The following is a 26,146-nucleotide window of genomic DNA, read 5'->3' on the forward strand; positions in this document are numbered from 1 at the left end:
CCAAGAGGCCCGACTTTCAAATAACATTCGAATCAGTTCGCTCGTTCAGTTGAAGTAGTGAATTGTCTGTACGTGTATGTGTGTCGATTGGCGGGCATATTTGATTAAAATGTGCATTTAATTTTCTTGGAGATGGCTGAATCGATTTTCGTAAATTTAGATTAGAATAAAAATTCGTTTGAAAGACAGTGAAAAGTCAAAAGAAGTGTGTATAACATCAGTCGGTGTTGAACAGTCGTTCGCACCGCACGCGTATAGCTCTTGGCTCCTGGAATTTTTTTTTTCTGGCTACCTAGAGTTTCATTGATTCAAGGCTTCAGTCTTTTTCAAGGCTACCTGAATCACTAACTAAGTGACTAAGTGATACAAAGAGTGATATTAGAGTGACTAAGTGATACAAAGAGTGATATTAGAGTGACTAAGAAATTAATCAGCCTTTTTTAAGGCTAGCTAGGAGTCTAATCGAAGACTAATTTAGCCTAGTTAATTTAATTTAAAATTTCATTAATTTCAAAAATGCCTGCGTCCAACCGGAAAGGCAACAAGCCTAAGGCTAAAAATAATTCAATACGGAATAAATCACAATCCGTTATTCAACATTTTTCTAATAACATTCACGATCTTATAGAATCTGAATGTAAAAATAAAAGACAACGGACGGATTTCCCTTCCGTTGATCCTATGCCGTCTAACAATATTTACGAGATTCTTCCTGAATCCGATTGTAGCGACATAGAAGAAAATTCTTCAAAAATTCCCAAAATGGACGCTTGTCGTTCTGGGAAGAAACATCAATCTATGCCACCAGTGACGGTGATGATTTCCGACTTCAAAGCATTCCGTACTGAGCTTTCTACTTTTCTCCCGGAAGTAAAAGTCTCATTTCAAATCGGACGAAGAGGAGAATGTCGAGTCTTGGTGGATGGATTGGAAGATTACGAACGTCTTATTCGATATTTGTCCGAAAAACTTCATAAATTTTATTCATATGATATAAAATCAGACAGACCCTTCAAGGCTGTCTTGAAAGGATTATCAAATGATCAAAGTATTGATGAAATTAAAAATGAACTAAAAGAATTGCTTGGTTTTGCCCCTTCCCAAGTAATACTTATGAAAAAAAGAGCGAATGGTACTTCTAAACCACGCTCTGGAATTTCCCATGAACTTTACCTAATACACTTCAATCGAAGTGATGTAAACAATTTGAAAACTTTAGAAAAAGTACGTTTCATTTCCCACATTAAAATTCATTGGGAACATTATAAACGGCATAATCGTATTGCAAACTTAACGCAATGTCGTCGTTGCCAAGGCTTCGGTCATGGAACCAAAAATTGTCATATGGATATACGGTGTTTGAATTGTGGTAAATCGCATTCGAAAGACGCTTGTCCAATGAATGAAACCACTGATAAATTTTCATGTTCAAATTGCAATGGAAATCATAAATCCAATTATTTGAAATGTCCTGTCAGGGAAAAAATTTTAAACGCTCGTTCGCTTAGACAACAAGTCAAATCAACGACCTTAAATTTACAGAACATACCTGAAAATTCTTCTAAGGCACCTGCCAATTCGTCTTCTAACGAAAACAATTTATTGACAGGTAGATCGACCTCGTCATCATCTTCTTCTAATGTCAGTTATGCTGGTATATTAGGTAGAAATCTATCTCCTATTTCTTCTAATGTAAATAATCAAAACACAGGACCGCCTTGCAGTTCTTCTTCTAACGAAAACAATTTATTAATAGGTAGACCGGCCAAATCATCTTCTTCTAATGGCAGTCTACCTACAAATATTCCTTCAATGCCATTCGCTTCTTTAAATGAAGTCGATTTAGGCGATATAACTGAAAATAAAATGATCTACCTACAAGATCAACTTTTTCAAATGATCATCCAAATGAATTCGACTTCATCACTTTTTGAAGCATTTCAAATCGGATGGAAATTTGCAAATAATATTATAATGAATTTAAAATTTAACAGTGATGTTAAATAATTATTTGAATATTTTAAATTGGAATGCTCGATCTTTGAAATCGAGTGAAGATGAATTTTATAATTTTCTCAAAGATCACAAAATTCATATTGCCATTGTGACAGAAACTTTTCTTAAACCAAATGTAAAATTGAAAAGTAATCCACATTATGTGGTTCATCGATTTGACAGGTTTACTGGAATTGGTGGTGGAGTTGCCATTTTTGTCCAACGGCAAATTAAACATCGAATTTTACCTTCTTTCAATACTAAAGTTATTGAAAGCTTGGGAATCGAAGTTGAAACCATTCATGGAATTTATTTCATCGCTGGAGCATATTTGCCATTCCAATGCACCGGCGAACAATTAAATTTCTTTAAAGGCGATTTGCAAAAACTTACAAGATATCGATCGAAATTTTTCGTAATAGGGGACTTAAATGCTAAGCATGTCCAGTGGAATTGTAGGCAAAATAACAGTAATGGTAAAATACTTCATAATCAACTCTCAGCTGGTTACTTTACAGTTCTTCATCCCAGTAATCCTACTTGTTTCTCTTCCGTGAAAAACCCGTCTACAATTGATCTGGTTCTAACAGATCAAAGTCACATTTGTAGTGAACCGATTACTCATGCTGATTTTGACTCAGATCATCTTCCTGTAACATTCAGACTTTCCAACGAAGCTATAATTAATCCAATTAGTTCTATTTTCAACTATCATAGAGCAAATTGGTTGGATTACAGATCTCACATTGAAAATCATGTGGATCATGAAACTATTTTAGAAAATTCTGCGGATATCGACACAGCAATTGATAATTTGAATCATTATATTATCGAAGCTAGAAATCTTTCAGTTCCCAAAGCTCAAACTAAATTAAATTCTCCTATCATCGATGACAATCTTCAACTGCTCATTCGGTTGAAGAATGTTCGTCGACGACAATATCAACGTTCTCGTGATCCTGCTATGAAAAACATAGTTAAGGATTTACAAAAAGAAATTAAACATAGATTTACTCTTTTGCGAAATGAAAATTTCGCTAAAGAAGTTGAACAAATTAAACCATATTCTAAACCTTTCTGGAAACTTTCTAAGGTTCTTAAGAAACCTCAGAAACCTATTCCTGCTCTCAAGGAAGGAAATCAAATACTTCTTACAAATGGCGAAAAAGCTCAAAAACTTGCTCAGCAGTTCGAGAGTGTCCACAATTTTAATTTGAACGTTGTGAGTCCTATTGAGAATGAAGTCTCACTGAAATATGATCATATTTCAACTCAAGTGTTATCACACGATGACATTATTGAGACGAATTTTGATGAAATTAAATCAATTATTAGAAAACTTAAAAACATGAAGGCTCCTGGTAATGATGGAATTTTTAATATTCTTATTAAAAATCTTCCCGATGTTGCCTTGAGACTCCTGGTTAAAATTTTCAACAAGTGTTTTTCATTAGCTTACTTCCCAAAAAGATGGAAAAACGCTAAAGTAATTCCTATCCTAAAACCTGATAAAAACCCAGCAGAAACATCAAGTTATCGCCCAATTAGCTTACTTTCTTCTATCAGTAAACTTTTTGAAAAAATTATCTTGTTAAGAATGATGACTCATATAAATGAGAATTCAATTTTTTTACCAGAGCAGTTTGGATTTCGTCATGAACATTCAACTACTCATCAACTTGTCAGAGTAACGAACATGATAAAATCAAATAAATCTTCTGGGTTATCCACTGGAGTTGCTCTTCTAGACATAGAAAAAGCATTCGACAGTGTTTGGCACAAAGGTTTAATAGCAAAAATGTCTGATTTCCAGTTTCCTATTTATTTGATCAAAATGATTCAAAATTATTTAACTGATCGTACTCTTCAGGTTAGCTATCAGAATTGTAAATCTGAATTGCTACCCGTACGAGCCGGTGTTCCGCAGGGTTCGAGTGTAGCTCCAATCTTGTATAATATTTTCACTTCTGATCTTCCAAATCTACCCGTTGGTTGTCAGAAATCGCTATTCTGTGACGACACAAGTCTGTTAGCCACAGGTAGAAATCTAAGAGTGATCTGCAGTCGCCTACAAAGAAGTTTAAATATTTTCAGTGATTATCTGTCAAAATGGAAAATTAAACCAAATGCAGCAAAAACGCAATTAATTATCTTTCCTCACAAGCCAAGAGCTTCTTTTCTTAAACCAAACAATAATCACATTCTCAAATTGAATGGCTTGGAATTGACATGGTCTGATCAAGCTAAATACTTAGGTTTAACGTATGACAAAAAACTCACTTTCAAGGATCACATTGAAGGAATCCAGGCAAAGTGTAATAAATATATTAAATGTTTATATCCTCTTATAAACAGAAATTCTAAGCTCTGTCTAAAAAACAAATTGTTAATTTATAAACAAATTTTCAGACCAGCCATGCTTTATGCGGTACCAATTTGGTCAAGCTGTTGTTCCACCAGGAAGAAAACGCTTCAAAGGATTCAGAATAAAATTCTGAAAATGATTCTGAAGCGTCCTCCCTGGTTTAGTACAAATGAGTTACACAGACTCACAAATATAGAACCATTAGATGTAATGTCACATAATATTATAAGCAAATTCCGACAAAAATCGATGCAATCTTCAATTGAATCGATTCGCTCTCTGTATTAGTTAGTAAGTTAGTATATAAGTTCCTTTTCCCCATTACACAATACAAGTAGGTTTAGAATTTTCCCTACACAAAAATCTCAGAATTGCGGAAGCAAATGATGTCTTCATGGTAATAACCAAATCATATATATATATATATATAACAGGGCTGAAAAGTCACCACTTGTGGCTGAACACCCAATTTAAATCTTAATAATTTAATTTTAACTCATATTCCAATAAATAGTTATTTAAAAAAAAAAAAAAAAAAAAAAAAAAAAAAAAAAAAAAAAAAAAAAAAAAAAAAAAAAAAAAAAAAAAAAGTGTGTATAACATACATTCGAATAGCAAGTTTTTATGAGTTTTTATCAACCGATTGCCTATTAGTCACATTAGTTTTCGATATCCACAGCCAGAAGCCCCGCAAGTAATGTTCAAAAACCATCAAAATTTAACTTTCATTCCGGTTTGATTGTTCGATATCTACCTAGATTGACTCACAGAAAAATGATTCAAATGGAAACTCTCATAATGAGGGTCGGTTGCTTTAAACTCTACATTGCAAATTTCAAATCCCAGCTCATGGTTCCGGATTGGAAGTAATCAAAATACTACGAAATGCGACTATCATAAATTTATCAGATATGGATGGACTGAACTTTTCAAAGTATTATGTTGCGATAAATCGTTGATTTATAATTTACATAAGTTTTTCTTCGCCGTAGCATCACTTTTACATAGAATTCTTATCCTAATATATTTATAATATTGTCACAACGATTTGAATTTAATAAAACATATTCCTCTTATTTTTTAACTATCATATTATTCAGACCAAACGATTAGCTGCTATAAATTATTGATAATAAGTTGATAATTTCATAAACTATTTCGAGTTTGTTTGTATCAGCACATCAATTCTATTCAAGTTTAGCTATAGGATGAGCTAATGGACGCAGTAGAAGTCAGAACTAAGCCTCAAAAGGGTCAATTATCAAATTGAAACTCCAATTGTCTTTATGAATTGATAAAGAAGTTTCATGTATGGAAGGTCACGACAAGCAAGAATGTCTCGAACTGGGACATGGGATAGTCTACCTTGGGTACGCAAAGAATTTATTAGTTGAGACCTGGCATCACGATACTCCACGCATGTCCAAACAATATGATCAATATCGCGATAACCTTCGCCACAAGCACAATGATTAGTCTCAGAAAGTCAAATTCGACGGAGATGTGCATCTAACGTGTAGTAATTGGACATGAGTCTGGACATCACACGAATGAAGTCCCTACTCACATCCAGCCCCCTGAACCATGCCTTTGTCGATATTTTAGGAATAATTGAGTGCATCCACCGACCCAGATCATCTTTATCCCAAGAAGCTTTCCAGCTGGCAAGTGTTTTTTGGCGAGACGTGCTGTAGAATTCGTTGAAAGCTATCGGTCGCTCATAAATTTCACCCTCAATAGCACCACGTTTGGCTAAAATATCGGCTCTTTCATTGCCTGGAATGGAGCAATGAGTCGGGACCCAAACTATTGTGTATTGATAGTTATTATTCAATATGTCGTTCAGGTACTGTTTTATTTTGCCCAAGAAAAAAGGTTCATTTTTGCCAGCAGCGTTTGAGCGAATGGCTTCAATTGCGCTCAGACTATCTATGAGGAGGAAATAATTACACTCAAGCTATAATGAACTGCTGCTAACTCTGCTATATAAACAGATGCAGGAATGTAAAAATGTTCATGCAATGATATAGAAGACAACGGGCAAAATGCGATATCTGCAATTTGTAGATCTTATTGGTCGATGACCTAACCAACTCATTTCGATTGTACTGGTTATGGATCCAAAAATTTTGAAAGTGATTCGACATTACTTTAGTTTGCTTTAGGCCATGATTATGTCATCAGCGCCACCAGTGAACATTTTTCAATGTAATATTAACAAAGTTTCTTATTTAGAACTACGTAAACAATCATCAGATCAACATAGTATAAAGTACAGCAAGAACTAAGTCTGCAACTCAAAGTCCTATAAATCGAAAAAGTATTGAGCAGTGTTTAGGTTTTGGATTTGAGTCCGGTTTGGATTTTGTTTTTCGTTTATTGCAGCTTCATTTTTGAAAACGTTTTGAATTTTTTAACACTTATCACTCTGTGTTTTCGGAAACAAAAATCGGTCACCAATAAAATTGAAGAATTCAAGCATTCATTTGACTTCAAGCTTGTGAAAATCATATCTGAGGAAACACTGCAGAATTCAACGAACTGAGTCGAATGTATATCGCCTTTTCCAATATTTATTAGTCGAGTTTTAAAGCTAAAGTCGAGTTTTTTAACCTTTCTTTGTTCGTAAGTGAAAAAGCGCAAAATCATCTTGAACAATATTTATTTTCAATTTAAGAATAAAAACTTAACACAATTCAAGTAGGAATAAACGTTTTAAAATTTAAAATTTAGGCCGTAATTTCAAAATCAAAAATCAAATTATTGAAAATATGTTTGTTACTGCTCTTTATTGAAGCATAGCATTTTTCGAAATTCGAAAGTCAAAAACATGATCGATAAGTGTTTGAACTCTTTTTTTCTCAATTCTCTAGTATAGTTTTACCTGAAATATAACGACCCTTAATATAATATCTGGACTTGTTATAATCCTAATAAAATCTGAATGTTTGCTTCTGGTTTGGAATCATATTTAGAACGTAATGAGATCTAAGTATTACGATCATTTATAATTTCAATAGAATCCTGTTATGCTCTGTTGATCGGGTAACGAGCCCTTTACTAGCATGTGTCGCATATTCAACAAATATTTCAATTCTTTCGACTTTCATTTATCACGTAACGTTATCAAGAAACCGTTCCTCATGGTACTGTCTCATTAGATTTAGTTACTATAGAAGCACTAGATTTAAGGAAATGTACAATTTGAATGATTGTAATCTGTTGATGCAAAAGAGGTTTTACGCCTGCTGGAGAGAAACTTTGACAGAAACTAACTCCCGTGGGTGTTTCCCTGCTTCAAATAAAAGAATAAAAGATGAGGAGGAAAAGAAAGACATTCAGAGTAAAATCCGACAACAGGTGAGAGCGCTGTCTCAGAAAACATAAGCTAAACAGGAGACGATAAATAATTGAAACTGAAACGGAAAAAGATTAAATCAGATCATCCTGATGTGGGCTACAATAAAATTCTTATTACCGAGAAGGAAGAGCTTGCCGAGCAAGAAGATGTCTTTTCTGAAATCTCTTTAACTTCTTTCAAAATCACAAAATTGTAAGCAATTTTAATTTCACTGTTACATTCTCCATCACTATTTTCTTGCAAGATCCAGCTCTCGTCATTTTACAGTATTTGGGCACAGATTTTTCCCAAATGACGACATTTGATAACTCGAGACCATTTTGCTTCAATTCCGCTTATCCTTGGACACATTGGATTTGCGCGAAAACTAAGCCACGATTTGTTTTTCGTCCTTTTTGGTCACTTTTCTACCGAACCCGGGGTGCTGTGCAAAGGAACAATGACTGGATGCGCTTTGAGTAAATGGCACTCATTGCGACTTTAGTGTTTTCCTGGAGGAAGATCTATTCTAACAGAATTTTTTTTCTATGGTGTCAAAGACTAAGGGTCTCTCTGGCGATCATAACAATAAATTTAAGTCGATATCTTATTGATCGGAAGATATAAGGACATGTTCTTACTTAGTGTAGATTTAATTTACCAAAACTTATTGATTGTGGAATTTTTAGTAAATTGCATGCTTTTATACAAAATGAGATACTTCTTATAAACGTCAAAAAGCTTCTCTCTAAGTCGTAGTCGTTTAAATTTTGATGTTGACATTCTACAGATCATGCTAAACTGTCTTAGTCATACTGCAAATGAATTTTTATTATTTTATGATATGCTGCGCTGAAAATTCTCATAAATTTTCAACTTCCCTAACATTTTTTTTTTTTTAATAATTATTTATTGGAATATGAGTTAAAATTAAATTATTAAGATTTAAATTGGGTGTTCAGCCACAAGTGGTGACTTTTCAGCCCTGTTATATATATATGATTTGGTTATTACCATGAAGACATCATTTGCTTCCGCAATTCTGAGATTTTTGTGTAGGGAAAATTCTAAACCTACTTGTATTGTGTAATGGGGAAAAGGAACTTATATACTAACTTACTAACTAATACAGAGAGCGAATCGATTCAATTGAAGATTGCATCGATTTTTGTCGGAATTTGCTTATAATATTATGTGACATTACATCTAATGGTTCTATATTTGTGAGTCTGTGTAACTCATTTGTACTAAACCAGGGAGGACGCTTCAGAATCATTTTCAGAATTTTATTCTGAATCCTTTGAAGCGTTTTCTTCCTGGTGGAACAACAGCTTGACCAAATTGGTACCGCATAAAGCATGGCTGGTCTGAAAATTTGTTTATAAATTAACAATTTGTTTTTTAGACAGAGCTTAGAATTTCTGTTTATAAGAGGATATAAACATTTAATATATTTATTACACTTTGCCTGGATTCCTTCAATGTGATCCTTGAAAGTGAGTTTTTTGTCATACGTTAAACCTAAGTATTTAGCTTGATCAGACCATGTCAATTCCAAGCCATTCAATTTGAGAATGTGATTATTGTTTGGTTTTAGAAAAGAAGCTCTTGGCTTGTGAGGAAAGATAATTAATTGCGTTTTTGCTGCATTTGGTTTAATTTTCCATTTTGACAGATAATCACTGAAAATATTTAAACTTCTTTGTAGGCGACTGCAGATCACTCTTAGATTTCTACCTGTGGCTAACAGACTTGTGTCGTCACAGAATAGCGATTTCTGACAACCAACGGGTAGATTTGGAAGATCAGAAGTGAAAATATTATACAAGATTGGAGCTACACTCGAACCCTGCGGAACACCGGCTCGTACGGGTAGCAATTCAGATTTACAATTCTGATAGCTAACCTGAAGAGTACGATCAGTTAAATAATTTTGAATCATTTTGATCAAATAAATAGGAAACTGGAAATCAGACATTTTTGCTATTAAACCTTTGTGCCAAACACTGTCGAATGCTTTTTCTATGTCTAGAAAAGCAACTCCAGTGGATAACCCAGAAGATTTATTTGATTTTATCATGTTCGTTACTCTGACAAGTTGATGAGTAGTTGAATGTTCATGCAAAATCCAAACTGCTCTGGTAAAAAAATTGAATTCTCATTTATATGAGTCATCATTCTTAACAAGATAATTTTTTCAAAAAGTTTACTGATAGAAGAAAGTAAACTAATTGGGCGATAACTTGATGTTTCTGCTGGGTTTTTATCAGGTTTTAGGATAGGAATTACTTTAGCGTTTTTCCATCTTTTTGGGAAGTAAGCTAATGAAAAACACTTGTTGAAAATTTTAACCAGGAGTCTCAAGGCAACATCGGGAAGATTTTTAATAAGAATATTAAAAATTCCATAATTACCAGGAGCCTTCATGTTTTTGAGTTTCCTAATAATTGATTTAATTTCATCAAAATTCGTCTCAATAATGTCATCGTGTGATAACACTTGGGTTGAAATATGATCATACTTCAGTGAGACTTCATTTTCAATAGGACTCACAACGTTTAAATTAAAATTGTGGACACTCTCGAACTGCTGAGCAAGTTTTTGAGCTTTTTCACCATTTGTAAGAAGTATTTGATTTCCTTCCTTGAGAGCAGGAATTGGTTTCTGAGGTTTCTTAAGAACCTTAGAAAGTTTCCAGAAAGGTTTAGAATATGGTTTAATTTGTTCAACTTCTTTAGCGAAATTTTCATTTCGCAAAAGAGTAAATCTATGTTTAATTTCTTTTTGTAAATCCTTAACTATGTTTTTCATAGCAGGATCACGAGAACGTTGATATTGTCGTCGACGAACATTCTTCAACCGAATGAGCAGTTGAAGATTGTCATCGATGATAGGAGAATTTAATTTAGTTTGAGCTTTGGGAACTGAAAGATTTCTAGCTTCGATAATATAATGATTCAAATTATCAATTGCTGTGTCGATGTCCGCAGAATTTTCTAAAATAGTTTCATGATCCACATGATTTTCAATGTGAGATCTGTAATCCAACCAATTAGCTCTATGATAGTTGAAAATAGAACTAATTGGATTAATTATAGCTTCGTTGGAAAGTCTGAATGTTACAGGAAGATGATCTGCGTCAAAATCAGCATGAGTAATCGGTTCACTACAAATGTGACTTTGATCTGTTAGAACCAGATCAATTGTAGACGGGTTTTTCACGGAAGAGAAACAAGTAGGATTACTGGGATGAAGAACTGTAAAGTAACCAGCTGAGAGTTGATTATGAAGTATTTTACCATTACTGTTATTTTGCCTACAATTCCACTGGACATGCTTAGCATTTAAGTCCCCTATTACGAAAAATTTCGATCGATATCTTGTAAGTTTTTGCAAATCGCCTTTAAAGAAATTTAATTGTTCGCCGGTGCATTGGAATGGCAAATATGCTCCAGCGATGAAATAAATTCCATGAATGGTTTCAACTTCGATTCCCAAGCTTTCAATAACTTTAGTATTGAAAGAAGGTAAAATTCGATGTTTAATTTGCCGTTGGACAAAAATGGCAACTCCACCACCAATTCCAGTAAACCTGTCAAATCGATGAACCACATAATGTGGATTACTTTTCAATTTTACATTTGGTTTAAGAAAAGTTTCTGTCACAATGGCAATATGAATTTTGTGAACTTTGAGAAAATTATAAAATTCATCTTCACTCGATTTCAAAGATCGAGCATTCCAATTTAAAATATTCAAATAATTATTTAACATCACTGTTAAATTTTAAATTCATTATAATATTATTTGCAAATTTCCATCCGATTTGAAATGCTTCAAAAAGTGATGAAGTCGAATTCATTTGGATGATCATTTGAAAAAGTTGATCTTGTAGGTAGATCATTTTATTTTCAGTTATATCGCCTAAATCGACTTCATTTAAAGAAGCGAATGGCATTGAAGGAATATTTGTAGGTAGACTGCCATTAGAAGAAGATGATTTGGCCGGTCTACCTATTAATAAATTGTTTTCGTTAGAAGAAGAACTGCAAGGCGGTCCTGTGTTTTGATTATTTACATTAGAAGAAATAGGATTTTTTTTTTTTTTACATTAAATATTTATTGTTTCTCTTTGGTTACATTTCTGTATGATATTACATGTCAAGTGATGTAGTAATGTTACTTTTCATCTTTTGATTTACGGTAATTTACTAGTTAATAATTTTGATTCAATTTCTTTTTAACAGTTTAACTGATAGACAGTTTGATTTATAAAACTAAACTACAACTAAAACTACAACAAAACTAAAATAGTGAACTAATAAGAGGGTATTCAGAAATTGCACATTTTTCTTGGAATTTTCCATTGGCTGCAATTAGTTTCTCGTTGACGGTAGTGACGTCTGCTAGTTGATGAACTGTTGAAGTCCTGGTGAACCACGGAAGATCCAGAATCATTTTCAGGGCTCTGTTCTGCAGCACTTGGATTTTGTTCCGATGTGTAACGGCACACCTCCCCCACACAGGCAACGCGTACTGAAACACTGGAGCGATGATCTGGGTGTAAACGGCTAACTTATTCTTGCGAATAAGAGATGACCTTCTCTTGATTAATGGGTAGAGACATTTGATGAGCAAAGAGCATTTAGATTTTATCTTGTCGACATGCGAGCGGAAAAGTAGTTTACGATCAAAAGTGAGCCCCAGATAGACCACCTCATTGGACCAGTCGATTTGAAGCCCATCAACCACGATCTTGCAATCAGCTGGAGGAGTGAGTCGCTGAGATAGGCTGTATGGAAACAGGATCGCTTGAGTTTTGGAAGCGTTGATTTTTATCTTCCAGGTGTTCATGTAGCTGACAACGGAATCAAGGCAGTTTTGCAGCTTTTTGGTGAGATGTTTTGTGACCCTTCCTTTGCAAAGGATAGCTGTATCATCCGCGAAGAAGCAGAATTGGCAACCATCAGGAAGTCGAGGGAAATCCGAGGTGTAGACGTTGTACAGTACTGGTCCGAGAATACTACCCTGAGGTACTCCGGCGGGTACAACAAACCCGTTCGATAGGGTTCCGTTCACGCTGACTTTGAAGCTTCTGCCACTGAGATAGTTTTGTACTATCTTGATGAGGTACACTGGGAAGTTGTAGCGATACATCTTGTAGATGAGACCTTCGTGCCAGACGTTGTCGAATGCCGCGAGAGAACGAAAACACGTCTGAACACGTTCAACTATCGACAAAGAATGACTGAGAAGAAATAGGAGATAGATTTCTACCTAATATACCAGCATAACTGACATTAGAAGAAGATGATGACGAGGTCGATCTACCTGTCAATAAATTGTTTTCGTTAGAAGACGAATTGGCAGGTGCCTTAGAAGAATTTTCAGGTATATTCTGTAAATTTAAGGTCGTTGATTTGACTTGTTATCTAAGCGAACGAGCGTTTAAAATTTTTTCCCTGACAGGACATTTCAAATAATTGGATTTATGATTTCCATTGCAATTTGAACATGAAAATTTATCAGTGGTTTCATTCATTGGACAAACGTCTTTCGAATGCGATTTACCACAATTCAAACACCGTATATCCATATGACAATTTTTGGTTCCATGACCGAAGCCTTGGCAACGACGACATTGCGTTAAGTTAGCAATACGATTATGCCGTTTATAATGTTCCCAATGAATTTTAATGTGGGAAATGAAACGTACTTTTTCTAAAGTTTTCAAATTGTTTACATCACTTCGATTGAAGTGTATTAGGTAAAGTTCATGGGAAATTCCAGAGCGTGGTTTAGAAGTACCATTCGCTCTTTTTTTCATAAGTATTACTTGGGAAGGGGCAAAACCAAGCAATTCTTTTAGTTCATTTTTAATTTCATCAATACTTTGATCATTTGATAATCCTTTCAAGACAGCCTTGAAGGGTCTGTCTGATTTTATATCATATGAATAAAATTTATGAAGTTTTTCGGACAAATATCGAATAAGACGTTCGTAATCTTCCAATCCATCCACCAAGACTCGACATTCTCCTCTTCGTCCGATTTGAAATGAGACTTTTACTTCCGGGAGAAAAGTAGAAAGCTCAGTACGGAATGCTTTGAAGTCGGAAATCATCACCGTTACTGGTGGCATAGATTGATGTTCCTTCCCAGAACGACAAGCGTCCATTTTGGGAATTTTTGAAGAATTTTCTTCTATGTCGCTACAATCGGATTCAGGAAGAATCTCGTAAATATTGTTAGACGGCATAGGATCAACGGAAGGGAAATCCGTCCGTTGTCTTTTATTTTTACATTCAGATTCTATAAGATCGTGAATGTTATTAGAAAAATGTTGAATAACGGATTGTGATTTATTCCGTATTGAATTATTTTTAGCCTTAGGCTTGTTGCCTTTCCGGTTGGACGCAGGCATTTTTGAAATTAATGAAATTTTAAATTAAATTAACTAGGCTAAATTAGTCTTCGATTAGACTCCTAGCTAGCCTTAAAAAAGGCTGATTAATTTCTTAGTCACTCTAATATCACTCTTTGTATCACTTAGTCACTCTAATATCACTCTTTGTATCACTTAGTCACTTAGTTAGTGATTCAGGTAGCCTTGAAAAAGACTGAAGCCTTGAATCAATGAAACTCTAGGTAGCCAGAAAAAAATTCCAGGAGCCAAGAGCTATACGCGTGCGGTGCGAACGACTGTTCAACACCGACTGGACTTCCCTAACATTAGTTTTTCGTCTCAAACGATGAACATCGAAAAGCGACAGGTTCATACGACGAAAAGAAGCGCATATATTTTTCATTCCATTGAATCACACTCTTTTGTTTAAAAAAAAAACTTCAAGTTTAACGGCGTCTGGAAGATTATGAAAAAAAAAAATGAAATAATTATCAAAGTGCAATAAAGTAGACACCGTGGATCTGTTGAAAGCAACCACGCATTTCGGTTGACGGTGTGTCAATTTATGATCCTGGTGAAGCTTACAACGCTAGAACGCACAGTTCATCACCCATCGTAAATCACACTTGGTAACTTGGTTCCAAAAGGAATACCGCAATAAACCTATATAGTTAATGTAGAGGCGAAAGTCAGCAGGTGTGAATTCCTACCCTCGCCTGATAAGTAAGCTTACTTTCATGCTTCAACCACGGCATGGTAGAACCTGTTTTCCAACCGCACATCAATCCATTTCACACGCACCCGGCAATCGTCGTCGTCGTCGTCGTTCCGTTAGAATGGTCAGAGCAAAAGTGGCGATGCGTCACTAGCTTAATTAGGAAGCTTCGCCAGCAATAAGTCAATGGCACTGGAAATATTTTGAATTATGCATTGTTCTTCTACAGAGAATAGATCGTTGAGTGAATCCATTCGCGGCCTAATTTACGATCTTCGGTTGAATTTATATTTGAACTTGTTACATATTTTCCCCATTCTTGTGCTTTTGTTTCTTGATCTTGATACCCTGGAATGAACCCACCACGTCGAAGGGTTTTAAAATTCTATCATTTATACTCTGTACATAGCAATGAACTTTAAGTGTAGCAAAGTCGATTGGAGATTTTATGAATAGTTCTTATATATACTTTCCATGAAAGGTGTCCAAAGTATGATTGGACTTGAGAATTAATTCGCAGTTTTTCAAGAGAAATGATGATTGTCACGGTACGGTGAATATCTTCATGGATGCATCCTTTATACATGATAGAATAATAGAAATATCTTTTTGTTTACTCCAATATTAATCTGTCATGGTTCTAACAGATTTGCATTTTTAAATATATATATTTCTTCTTGCTGTTCTGGAATCGCATATAAATTTTGTTGATAGACTTTATTTAATTAATTCAAAACAAAAGATAACAAAATTTATCTTGTTCTTGTTCTATTTGAACTATAAGACACTGTAAATGACATAAAAAACACTTTTTGTGTACATATTAATCAACCCGAAATTTCTTCCAGGTTTCTTTGTTTTACGACATCTCTCTTGAAAATTTTCTAACCTTCGTATGCTCTCGTGGACGTGGATGACACACTTTTAGAATGAGAGACAATTATTGAAATTCCACTTGCCTCTTGAAGAAATGATAAAAAAGTTTCTTGTATGGAAGATCACGACAAGCAAGAATGTCACAAATTGGTACATAGGATAGACTTTCTTAGATACGCAAAGAATTTATCAACTGAGATTTTGCATTACACAGGAAAAAACGGATCATTCTTGTCCATCCTGCTTGTGTTAAATGCATCAATTGGGCTCAGACTATCTGTGAGGATGTAATAATGTTTCGGAGCTATGACACAAAAGTTATAATGAACAGCTATTGATTCTGCCGTATAAACATATGTAGGCTCTTCAAGCTTAAATAATGTTCAAAATATTGGGAATACAAATTGAATTGTTTTTTTTTGGGTAAAAAAAAGCATCTATTTCAAAATAAAAATAGTTTGAAGATTAATCAAAGTATCGTCCATTGCTAATTACTACTTTTTCCCACCTCTCAGACAGAGGCCTTTCAAAGTGAGTGTGTACAGTGCCTAACGAATTGTCATCGTCGTTTCAGTGACAGTTGTTCTTGTTTTCGTATTATTCACGCTCGAAAATGGTGATGGTGGAAGAGAAAAAACCTTCAAAGATGAATAAAAATTTACTACAAGCTCTTAAAACCGGGTGAAACCATCACAGGAGATCGCTACCGAACGCAACTGATGCGCCTTAGTCGCGCGCTAAAAGAAAAGCTGCAACAGTATCAAGAGCGACATGGCAAAGTCATCCTTCAACACGACAATGCTCGGCTTCACGTCGCAAAAGTGGTCAAAAAGTACCTGGAAATGCTGAAATGGGAAGTCTTGCCCCACGCGCCGTATTCCCCAGATGTCGCCCCTTCTGACTTCCACCTATTCCGTTCGATGGCACACGGCCTGGCAGATCAACATGTTCAATCCTTCGAAGAGTTGGAAAAATGGATTGCTTCATGGATAGCGTCAAAAAAGGACTCCTTTTTTCGAGCCGGGATTCGAAAATTTCCGGAAAAATGGGAGAAAGTTGTCGCTAGCGACGGACAATCTGTAAGCACTTTTTCGCAATAAAGCTTTAAATTTTGGAAAAAAAAAGGCGGAAGCTAAGTTGTACACCTAATAAGTTTGTTCTTAGAGCACACAACCGTTTTTACTTTTCTTTACGTTTCGTCTTAGGCTCGTCAGTGCAGAGCAGTTTAAATTAAACTTCTTAGTGCAAACTTAAACAGTTCAACTTGAACCGCTATGCAGGTGTAAAGTTAATGCTATTTACAAAACACTTTTTAATTGGCACCGAAGTGCCATGTCGTTGCTGACGTGCCGAACGAAAATGTTATTTTCGGCTAATACTGGCCGATTCAGGTATGGTTCAGATTAACCCCTAAATGACCATACCTGAATAATATTGCGTCTGCTTAGCGGTTCAAGTTGAGACTTGCGTTCAACATTCAAGCATTTAACGTTGGGAAGAAAATTTACAACATATCACGTAAAATGTAAGAGAACACCTAACTCTAGAAGTAATTCAACTGTAAAAATATGTCGTTTTTGGCGCTTGGATCTAAATATGACTCTGAAGTCGTAAATTCACCCGGCTTTCTCCAGATGCCCCGATCGTTCCTATTTTACAACAAATCACTACAGACAGAAGGATGGGACGAGAAACTATTGCACGGTAGCAATTTCTTAAACATGTTTCCAGTGCATCCTTCACTTAAAATTTGTCAGATAACACTATTCATAAACATGTCATACCACAGCAAAGACGCTTTGAAACGTGAAACAGAACTACTCTCGGTAGTTGTACCATTAATCATATCCTATCACGTCGCGCGTTTGTCGCACCTAGAGGCCAACATAATTTATCTTGTGTCTGTCTGTAACTTGAGCACACATACACCAAAAAAAATATGATACCCAATTTGTCCCTGGGTGCACGACTTTCGGTCAGCTTCCTACACACAGTCTTTCTGTTGCGTTGATTTACATGTGTTTTTTTTGTCCTTAGCTCTCCATTCGCTGACATCGTGGGTGAAGCACAAGTTATCTACCATTTCAACGTTTTTTTTTCTTTTTTCGTTGTTATCCACTAATGGATTATTATTTAACGGCTTCGAGCTATCACGATGACCGCGTGGAGAAACGAGAACGAGTTCGAAGCGACGTCCCATCAGGAGCATAAATCGCAAGTGTCCGCGAACCGACGAAACGAACCTCAACCTTTGCCGGCCAAGCATTAGAATACCAAACCAGGGCCCATTCATAAACCACGGGTGCGGCCTGGAATTGGAATTCTCCCACAGCTAGTAATCAATTTTTTGAATAAAACTCTACCAAATTCATCCCGAAATTTGTTTTAAACAATATCGATTATAATGAATATGAATATATTTAATGAAAAACTAATATTGATAGAGTTGATTGCCACTCGAAACTCGTCCCTCTTAGAAATTTCATCATGGCAGGTCATCAACGAAAGACGAAACTATCTGAACTTTCGAAGCTCCCTTTCCTTCAATATCCTTCGGTTAGACAAACAAAAAAACTTTCAACGAAATTCACATTTCACCTTCGACTCTTCCGGCGAGTTTCGTGGTTTATAAGAGACCCCCTGGTGGCCCCTGGGTAGCGAAAACGAAGAACGACGAATCAAATAAAAAGTATAAATAAATTTTATTTCATAATTAACCTGACAGGTTCTCGCCACCTCTTCCACCCGGACTCGGGGACTCACGTTCGGTCGTTTCGGGATGGGTTGACACAGAAGCCGTAAATAATGTTCGTTCGCGTTCGCATTTTCGGAGTACTTATGACCGAAGACCACCTGGAGCATTTTACGTTAGCAGTCAGTCTGCCAAAGAAGCGCTTGGAAACGATGGCTCCCGTGTGAGGCAGGACAATCGCGCGCACACACACACACACACACAAGATGTTCGATTGGCAATGTTTGCTGTACAATGCTCTAATTAGTGCCTAGAAACTTACGCTTAATCGTCTTTTAAACAAAAATACCCTAGCTTAAATATATTGAACCTGGAACTAAAAAAACACATTTTTTAGAAGAATTTGTTTGCTTCCAAAGGAATCAAATCATAACTGAATATAGTTCAACTCGATAATAAGTCTTGTCTTGTTTTGCTTGGGAAGGCGACGGTGTGTACGGTGTAATCCTACTCAAAACAAATTTAATTTGAAAATTTGCACTCCTTTTAGAATTGCTCAATCAAAATATAGTCGGTCGATAGAGAAGTAAGGTAGTTTCTAAATATTTGCTCAAAAACAGGTAAAATCGAGAACGTGTTGAGCAGTGTTTGGCCATGTTAAAACGTAACAAACCGGAATTTTTGAGTCGATATGTGACAATGGATGAAACATGGATTCAGTGGACAGAAACTGGTGAACCTCGTCCAAAGCGCCCGAAAACACCACAATCGGCTGGAAAGGTTATGGCCTCGGTATTTTGGGATGTGCGTGGTGTACTATTTGTCGATTATCTCGAGAAAGGAAATAAAGGATATTTGGTGAAATTGCAAGGAAACGATCCCATATGACAAAGAAAAAATTTGGTTACATCAAGACAACGTCAAGCAAACCAATGTCAGAACTACATGAATTGAACTTTGTATTGCTCTCACATCCACCGTATTCGCCAGATTTGGCTCTCAGTGACTACTTGCTGTTCGAACAACTCGCCGGTAAGATATTTCGCACGAATGAAGAGGTTATCGCTGAAACTGAGGCCTATTTTGAGACAAAAGATAAATCGTTCTACGAAAGTGGTATTAAAATGTTAGAGCGGCACTGGAATGGTGGCGTTGGTCTTGATGGAGATTACGTTGGTGAATAAAGTTAATTTTGAACCAGAACAAATCGTGTTCTCTTTGTTAGGCCCGGGACTTTTCAGCCCATGTGTTACTCATATTCTCATAAATATGACTGTGCTAATCTCGAAAAAGAACTTGTTATTGAACCTTGAATAAAAATAAAAAAAGTTTGTTCGGAAATAACCTTCAAATCGAAACAGTTTTGAGCCAAATTTAGAAGATTTTGTGCCAAATTTAGAAGGCCATTGTCCAAGTACCATGCGCGCGGGTGGTTTTGTGAAATTTTCGAAGAAAACGTGATTAATCCACCTAGCGGTGAGATGATACCTTTTTTTTTATCAATCCGCATGTGTTTTTTTGCATCGATGTTTTAGTTCTCATGACATTATTTTAATTATCGTTGTTTTAAACAGCAAATTGAGATTTTAATCACTCATTACCCTGTAATTTCGAATCTGCAAATCGTATCGAATTTCAATCTTAACGTGTGACATTCGATTGAACATTCCATGAGATGTCGAAGTAAGTTCCACTTTAGAGTTTTTCGTCATTATTTATGGTACTTCCAGAGCTGGTATTCAGGAACTAGCATAACCCTAAATGATTCGTATGGCCATAAATTATTACACCGAACAATTTACATCTTCTATATCGGTATGAATTATGAAAACTCATCATCCCGTAATTTCAGAATCGGATAAAATTCACCAATTTTGTATGGGACCATAAGTCCTTTATTTTGAATTTTTGTTTTTGAAGTTCGATTTGGTCTTTTTGAGAAAATGATTGAGCTTTGAGAAACGATTCGATACTGGAACCGGAATTCTAAAATCGGTGTAGCCGAAATCAGTTAAATTCACCTGAGGAGTGTGTGAACATCTTTGAGAAATTGTAGTGCGAATTAAATTTTTGGGTACCTTCCGAATCGAAAACTGAATACCGCTTAAACTGAAATGAATTTATTTGGTATCCCTGTATCTCCTAAACCGGAAGTCGGATCTGACTGAAAAGCAAAATATTTTATAGGACCTTAAAACTTTTTATTTGAATCTTAGATGATTTTTAGATTTCATTTGAATCTTAGATCGGTTCAGCCATCTACGAAAAAAATGGGTTACACAATTTTAATTTCGTTTCACATTTCATCCTGTAGTTCCGGAACCAGAAATCGGATCCAAACATAATTCAGGAACCTTGTTTAGGACGACTTTTAATATGAATCTGAGTTTGTAGAAAACGGTTGAGTCATCTTCGAGAAAATTGAGTGAAATTATTTGTCACACACGCATTTGCTGATCTCGACGAACTGATTCGAATGGTATATGGCTGTTATGTTCTTCCAGCATTTATTGCTGTAAGATGTTTAAATCAATATAATTATGGAATTGCTTTCAACTCGAAAATGCTGCCATCTTCTGGTTTACATATGTCATATTCGAACAACTATGTGGCCAAAAACGAACCGTGCTAAAATCGTTTCGAGGCAAAAGTCATGAAAAAGGATGCTGTACACAGTCTTTTTGGTACTTAGAAACAATTGTATGTAACAGTATAAAAAATCGTGTTTCACGTTGCACCTAAGCATTGCTTTGTCATACAGCGCTCAAAACTTCTAATGCTAAAATAGGGGGAAAAGTCGCTTATACAAAAATGTCGATGTTAAAAATGAACGGATTTCAACAATCTATGGCTTGTTGGATAGCTTTTACCGTGCGGAATCTAAGTCTGGAAACATATTCTGTTTCAAGGTCAAATGGGACATAGAACTTCGTATAACTGAAAAAGTAAATATCCGATCTCAAAACGATTCAATAGCGTTCAGGGTGACGGGAAGACCTTTCATTTGCGACTAGTTTGATCAAAATCGGTCCAGTCATCTCTGAGGTCTCGAACTCTTTGTTGACAACACACATACAGACCCACAAACATACAGACCCACACACATACAAACACACACGGACATTTGCTCAGTTCGTCGAGCTGAATCGATTGGTACATGACATTCAGCATTCGGAAAATTTTTGCTAAAGTTTGAGCGAATTCTATATCTATTTTTTATATGTATAAAAAAAAGGTGAAAATATACGAGCGTGGGGAAATTATCTCTGTCGGTGAAAATTCGACATCAAGTTTCACTCACACAAAAAATCACTTGTGAACTTCGAGGTTCAGAGTTTTGTGTATGCTTGTTTCATGAATGAAAATCTCTTGCACTGATTTTTGTACGAGTGATAATGAAATGAACTTCTTTTGATTGTGATTTTCCCAACACTGATAATCGTACAAGTGACGTAATCGACAAAGCGCATTTTTTTCTCAGAAAGTGACCAATAATCAAATTCAAATGTATTACTGCTGATATTTCTGGTTTCGAGAATTGTCAACTAACCGAATCAATAAATGAAAAAAATGAGCTATAATGCGATGAGACTTTTTTTATTTAAAAGATATTTTATTCAGGCCTATTTTCGTACAAGCTTCACGTGGCCGTTTTATCTGAATTTTCAGATATTTTTTTTGTATTGGATCTCGTTGTCACCCTTTTTCTACGGAGAGAGGAGCTTCCATTTTCCTCCTTCGAGGATTGAGGGGCAGTTTGTTCGTGATTCGTCTCGTCATCCATTGCCGTGGTATTGTTGTTGATTTCGTTGCTAGTTGCTGTAGATGCGCCTGTTGTACATTGTTTGCGGTTGCTGGTTGGTTAGATGGTAAGCTGTTAATTGCAGCTGGTGTACTTTGTTCTACAGGGGATACGTTGGATGGTTTCGTTGAAGGGGATGCTTCACTGTTGTTGGTGACTGTCACAGGGGTATTCAAGTACTGGAGTTGCTTGGGGTTGGTGTGAAGGAAGCACCGTTGTCCTTTGGTATAGTTGTCTCCTTGTCCGGTTTATCACATGGCTTACCGTAGTGAACAGCTTTTTGGCAATATTGACATGTGGCCATCTGATTGTCATAGGTAACAAGTGATTTGCACGGGATTCTTGTATCCTGACCGAATGTTACATAAGAAGGTATAGGCCCCCTCAAGCGCATGCGTAACAAACGTACGCCATTTAGAATACCGGGGAAAAAATTCTTCAACTTTTCTTTTTAGATAGAGAGAATCTCTCCGTATTGGGACATGGTTTTTCGAATATAAGGATCGATGACGCTTGAGGGAAGATCATGCACACATACTTCTATAGCACTATTTTCCAAACATACTAGAATGTTTTACTTAATGTTCTCGTGCTCCACAAAGTGCACATTATTATTGTCTTTAGCGAATTGAATTGCATCCAACTCTTTATAGAACTGGATATAAACAACATTATTGGTTTTATTGCATTGAAGTAAATGCACACGTTTAATGTCAATATACATTTGCTCCTTAAGCATACCTTCAAGTTCTCGTATCGAAGGTCGAAGTTTGCACTGTCTGAAGTCAACAATAATTGTATTCTTTCGTACCGGCGGTAGCTTTCGTTCGTTTGGTTCACTCATTTCGAGATCGTTCTATTGTTCACTACACAATACTGTACTTGGTTTCTTCTGTCCCGAACGTAAGCGGTTTTGGTTTATCGACTGACTTGGATGAGATGTTAAACCGAACTGAATGCGATGAGACTGTGTGAATGTCAAGAGAACGGCATTTTCACACCACTAGGTGGATTAGGAGGAGATGTTGTACTGATAATTCGGCGCACTTGTATAAAATTAGATAAAAATTACTGAATAAAAAACAATTTTCCAACATCTACACATTTTCGAAAGACTATGTTATATCTTTTTGGTTCATTATTTCTCCATCTTGATGTGAAACATATAAAAAAATCGATTTATAAGTTCCATTTGCGAAATAAAAATAAAATCCACGGCTGTAGTGACTACCTAAAATAATCATTGTTGTAACCACCTAATCAATCAGACTAATTGTTCTTGAGATATAGGGTTTTGAAAATTTCCAAGAAGCCAGAATCAAAAGTAACTGACGAAACAAATTGTCGTCTTTGATTATGAAAAATTTGAGTCAAATACTATAGTACAAAATTCGACCATCGAATTCAAACGGAATTGCTCGGGTACGGAATGTATGCAACCACCTGGAAGTTTTGAATCAGTGGCATGACTAATTCGGGTGAGCAAATCATCGTTATTCGGCGAAACGATTTGCGTTAATGCAACCCAGACCCATATTTTTAATTGTACGTTTCAGGCTAAAATGTTGTTGCAAATTCAAGCCACTGCGTAATGATTGGAACGGCATAACAACTTATTTACTAACTTATTATTAATACTAATGACGTTGCGTTCCACTCATTTACAACCGTTGTTTTTATTTCCCTTTTTTCCCGCAGGAGAAGAACTCATTCCTCAACTACAACGTGTCCTGCATTCTGACTCTACCGCCCTATCAGCGCAAAGGCTACGGTCGCCTGCTAATAGATTTCAGTAAGTACATACTGCGAAACGTGTCATTTTAATTTCCCCAATTACGATCCGACCGAGTGTGTGTCTGTTCGGCTTAGTGTAAGCCGTACACCGGAGTCGTGCGACGCCAATTAGAAGTTGATCTACATAGCCGATAAAGATAAAGATATAAGTGATCATTTGCAGCACCCTTATTAACGATCCTTCTTTCGAGGATATTCATTGACATTTCCATTCTGGCTAATGAGGGTGGTGGAGGGGAGGGGTATGAAGAACACCGCGCAGTGGCTAAGTGCGTTCTGCTGTTGAGTAGCTTGTACCTCGGCGATACGAAGGAAAGGGTCCAACTCGTTGTCGAGTGACAAATTGTACACCTGCACTGGTTTCCTTTTGGTGGAAAATCATCGAAATTGTAGAAACCGGTTCGACTGATCGCATAAAACAAAAAATAAAGTATACAGTGGAGGATAGAATTCCAGTGTCCTGTGCGTGTTGCCATAAAAAAGGGGTAACATATTTGCAAACTAGGAATAATGGACAAGTTTCGGTGGCCAGGGGGCTAATTTATTCGACTGTACTACTGCATGTATGGCGGTTGGGAACTAATCATTCAGCGGTTACCGATAGGGGTAAACTGGCTCCCCCTCAGGGGTTGATGACCGAAAAACATCAGTCGAAAAAAAAAGTAATGCAAATAGTTATCTAACCCTTCAAATCTAAACCAACAGCACGCGTGGTCACAAGTTTCGCCAGTTCTACACAGTTGCTAACCTGCCTGTCGGTCCTTCACCTGGACAGCGTGGCAATCAAATCTTACCGGGTTTCCAGGGGGTTTATTCGTTTGTTTCGTCCACGTCCTTCACGGCTTCACGGCTCAATCGAAGGGTCTTACTTCGAAATGAAACGCAATTTCTTTTCATCGACGCTGTGTTATTTTCTGCGAAGTACATGTTTGGCGGGACCGAAGGGGTATTCCGCATTTGACGGTTTCTGAAGTTTATTTAAATACTTTAGCACCGCGGTACCTCGTTTGCATATAAACGCAATCATCTTCAGCAGCAGCAGCAGCAGCAGCAGGAGGAAACTAATGGCGCGCTTATGCTGTCAAAGGATCTTTTTTTTGTTATTGCTGTTCCTGCGATGAGTCAGTATCCTTAGTACCTTTGCTTACTTGTGTAAACATGTTTGAAGGGGACATGCTATCTAGTTCATTGTATTGGAAGATAAATATTGGAAAAATCTATTTGCTGAGTGGTTGGTTATGACATTTTTGAATTATTGGGGATGCGCACGATTCCTCTTTGTGGCCTTCCTGGGAGGAACTCGTTTGTATTGATATTTTTTATCATAAACATTCAGAGTTAATAAACTACCTAGACGTATGACCAAAAACTCACTTTCAAAGATTAACAGATCGGCTAAAAAGTTCATATCGTTTCTATGAGAGGGCGCCACTAGAATTAAATCCATACCATTTTCAGTTAGTACCAACCTTCAAAAGATACGTGTATAAATTTGACAGCTGTCTAATTATTAGTTTGTGAGATATTGCATTTTGAGTGAAGCTACTTTTGTTATTGTGAAAAAAATGGAAAAAAGGAATTTCGTGTGTTGATGAAACACTACTTTTTTGATGAAAAAAAGTGCCGCCGATACCAAAAAATGGCTTGATGAGTGTTATCCAGACTCTGCACCGGGCGAAGCAACAATTCGTAAGTGGTTTGCAAAATTTCGTACTGGTCATATGAGCACCGAAGACGATGAACGCAGTGGACGTCCAAAAGAGGCTGTTACCGATGAAAACGTGAAAAAAATCCACAAAATGATTTTCAATGACCGTAAAGTGAAGTTGATCGAGATAGCTGACACCCTAAAGATATCAAAGGAACGTGTTGGACATATTATTCACGAATATTTGGATATGAGAAAGCTTTGTGCAAAATGGGTGCCGCGTGAGCTCACAATCGATCAAAAACAACAACGAATTGATGATTCTGAGCAGTGTTTGGAGCTGTTATATCGAAATAAAACCGATTTTTTTCGTCGATATATAACAATGGACGAAACATGGCTCCATCACTTCACTCCGGAGTCCAATCGACAGTCAGCTGAGTGGACTGCACGCGATGAACCGATGAAATGGCGTCTGTATTTTGGGATTCGCATGGTAAAATTTTCATCGAC

General features: G+C 36.3%; 1 protein-coding gene across 1 annotated transcript in view; it reads left to right on the top strand.

Moving 5' to 3' along the window:
- LOC131430611 (histone acetyltransferase KAT7) overlaps positions 1 to 26,146 on the top strand; it is a 248,692-nt gene that overhangs the window by 46,288 nt on the left and 176,258 nt on the right. The window contains exon 6 of the mRNA XM_058595714.1: positions 23,890 to 23,983. Coding sequence (XP_058451697.1) covers positions 23,890 to 23,983 — 94 coding nt within the window. The remainder of the gene's footprint in view (positions 1 to 23,889; positions 23,984 to 26,146) is intronic.

The sequence above is a fragment of the Malaya genurostris genome, chromosome 2 (genome assembly GCF_030247185.1).
Source record: "Malaya genurostris strain Urasoe2022 chromosome 2, Malgen_1.1, whole genome shotgun sequence".
In the NCBI taxonomy this organism is placed as follows: domain Eukaryota; kingdom Metazoa; phylum Arthropoda; class Insecta; order Diptera; family Culicidae; genus Malaya; species Malaya genurostris.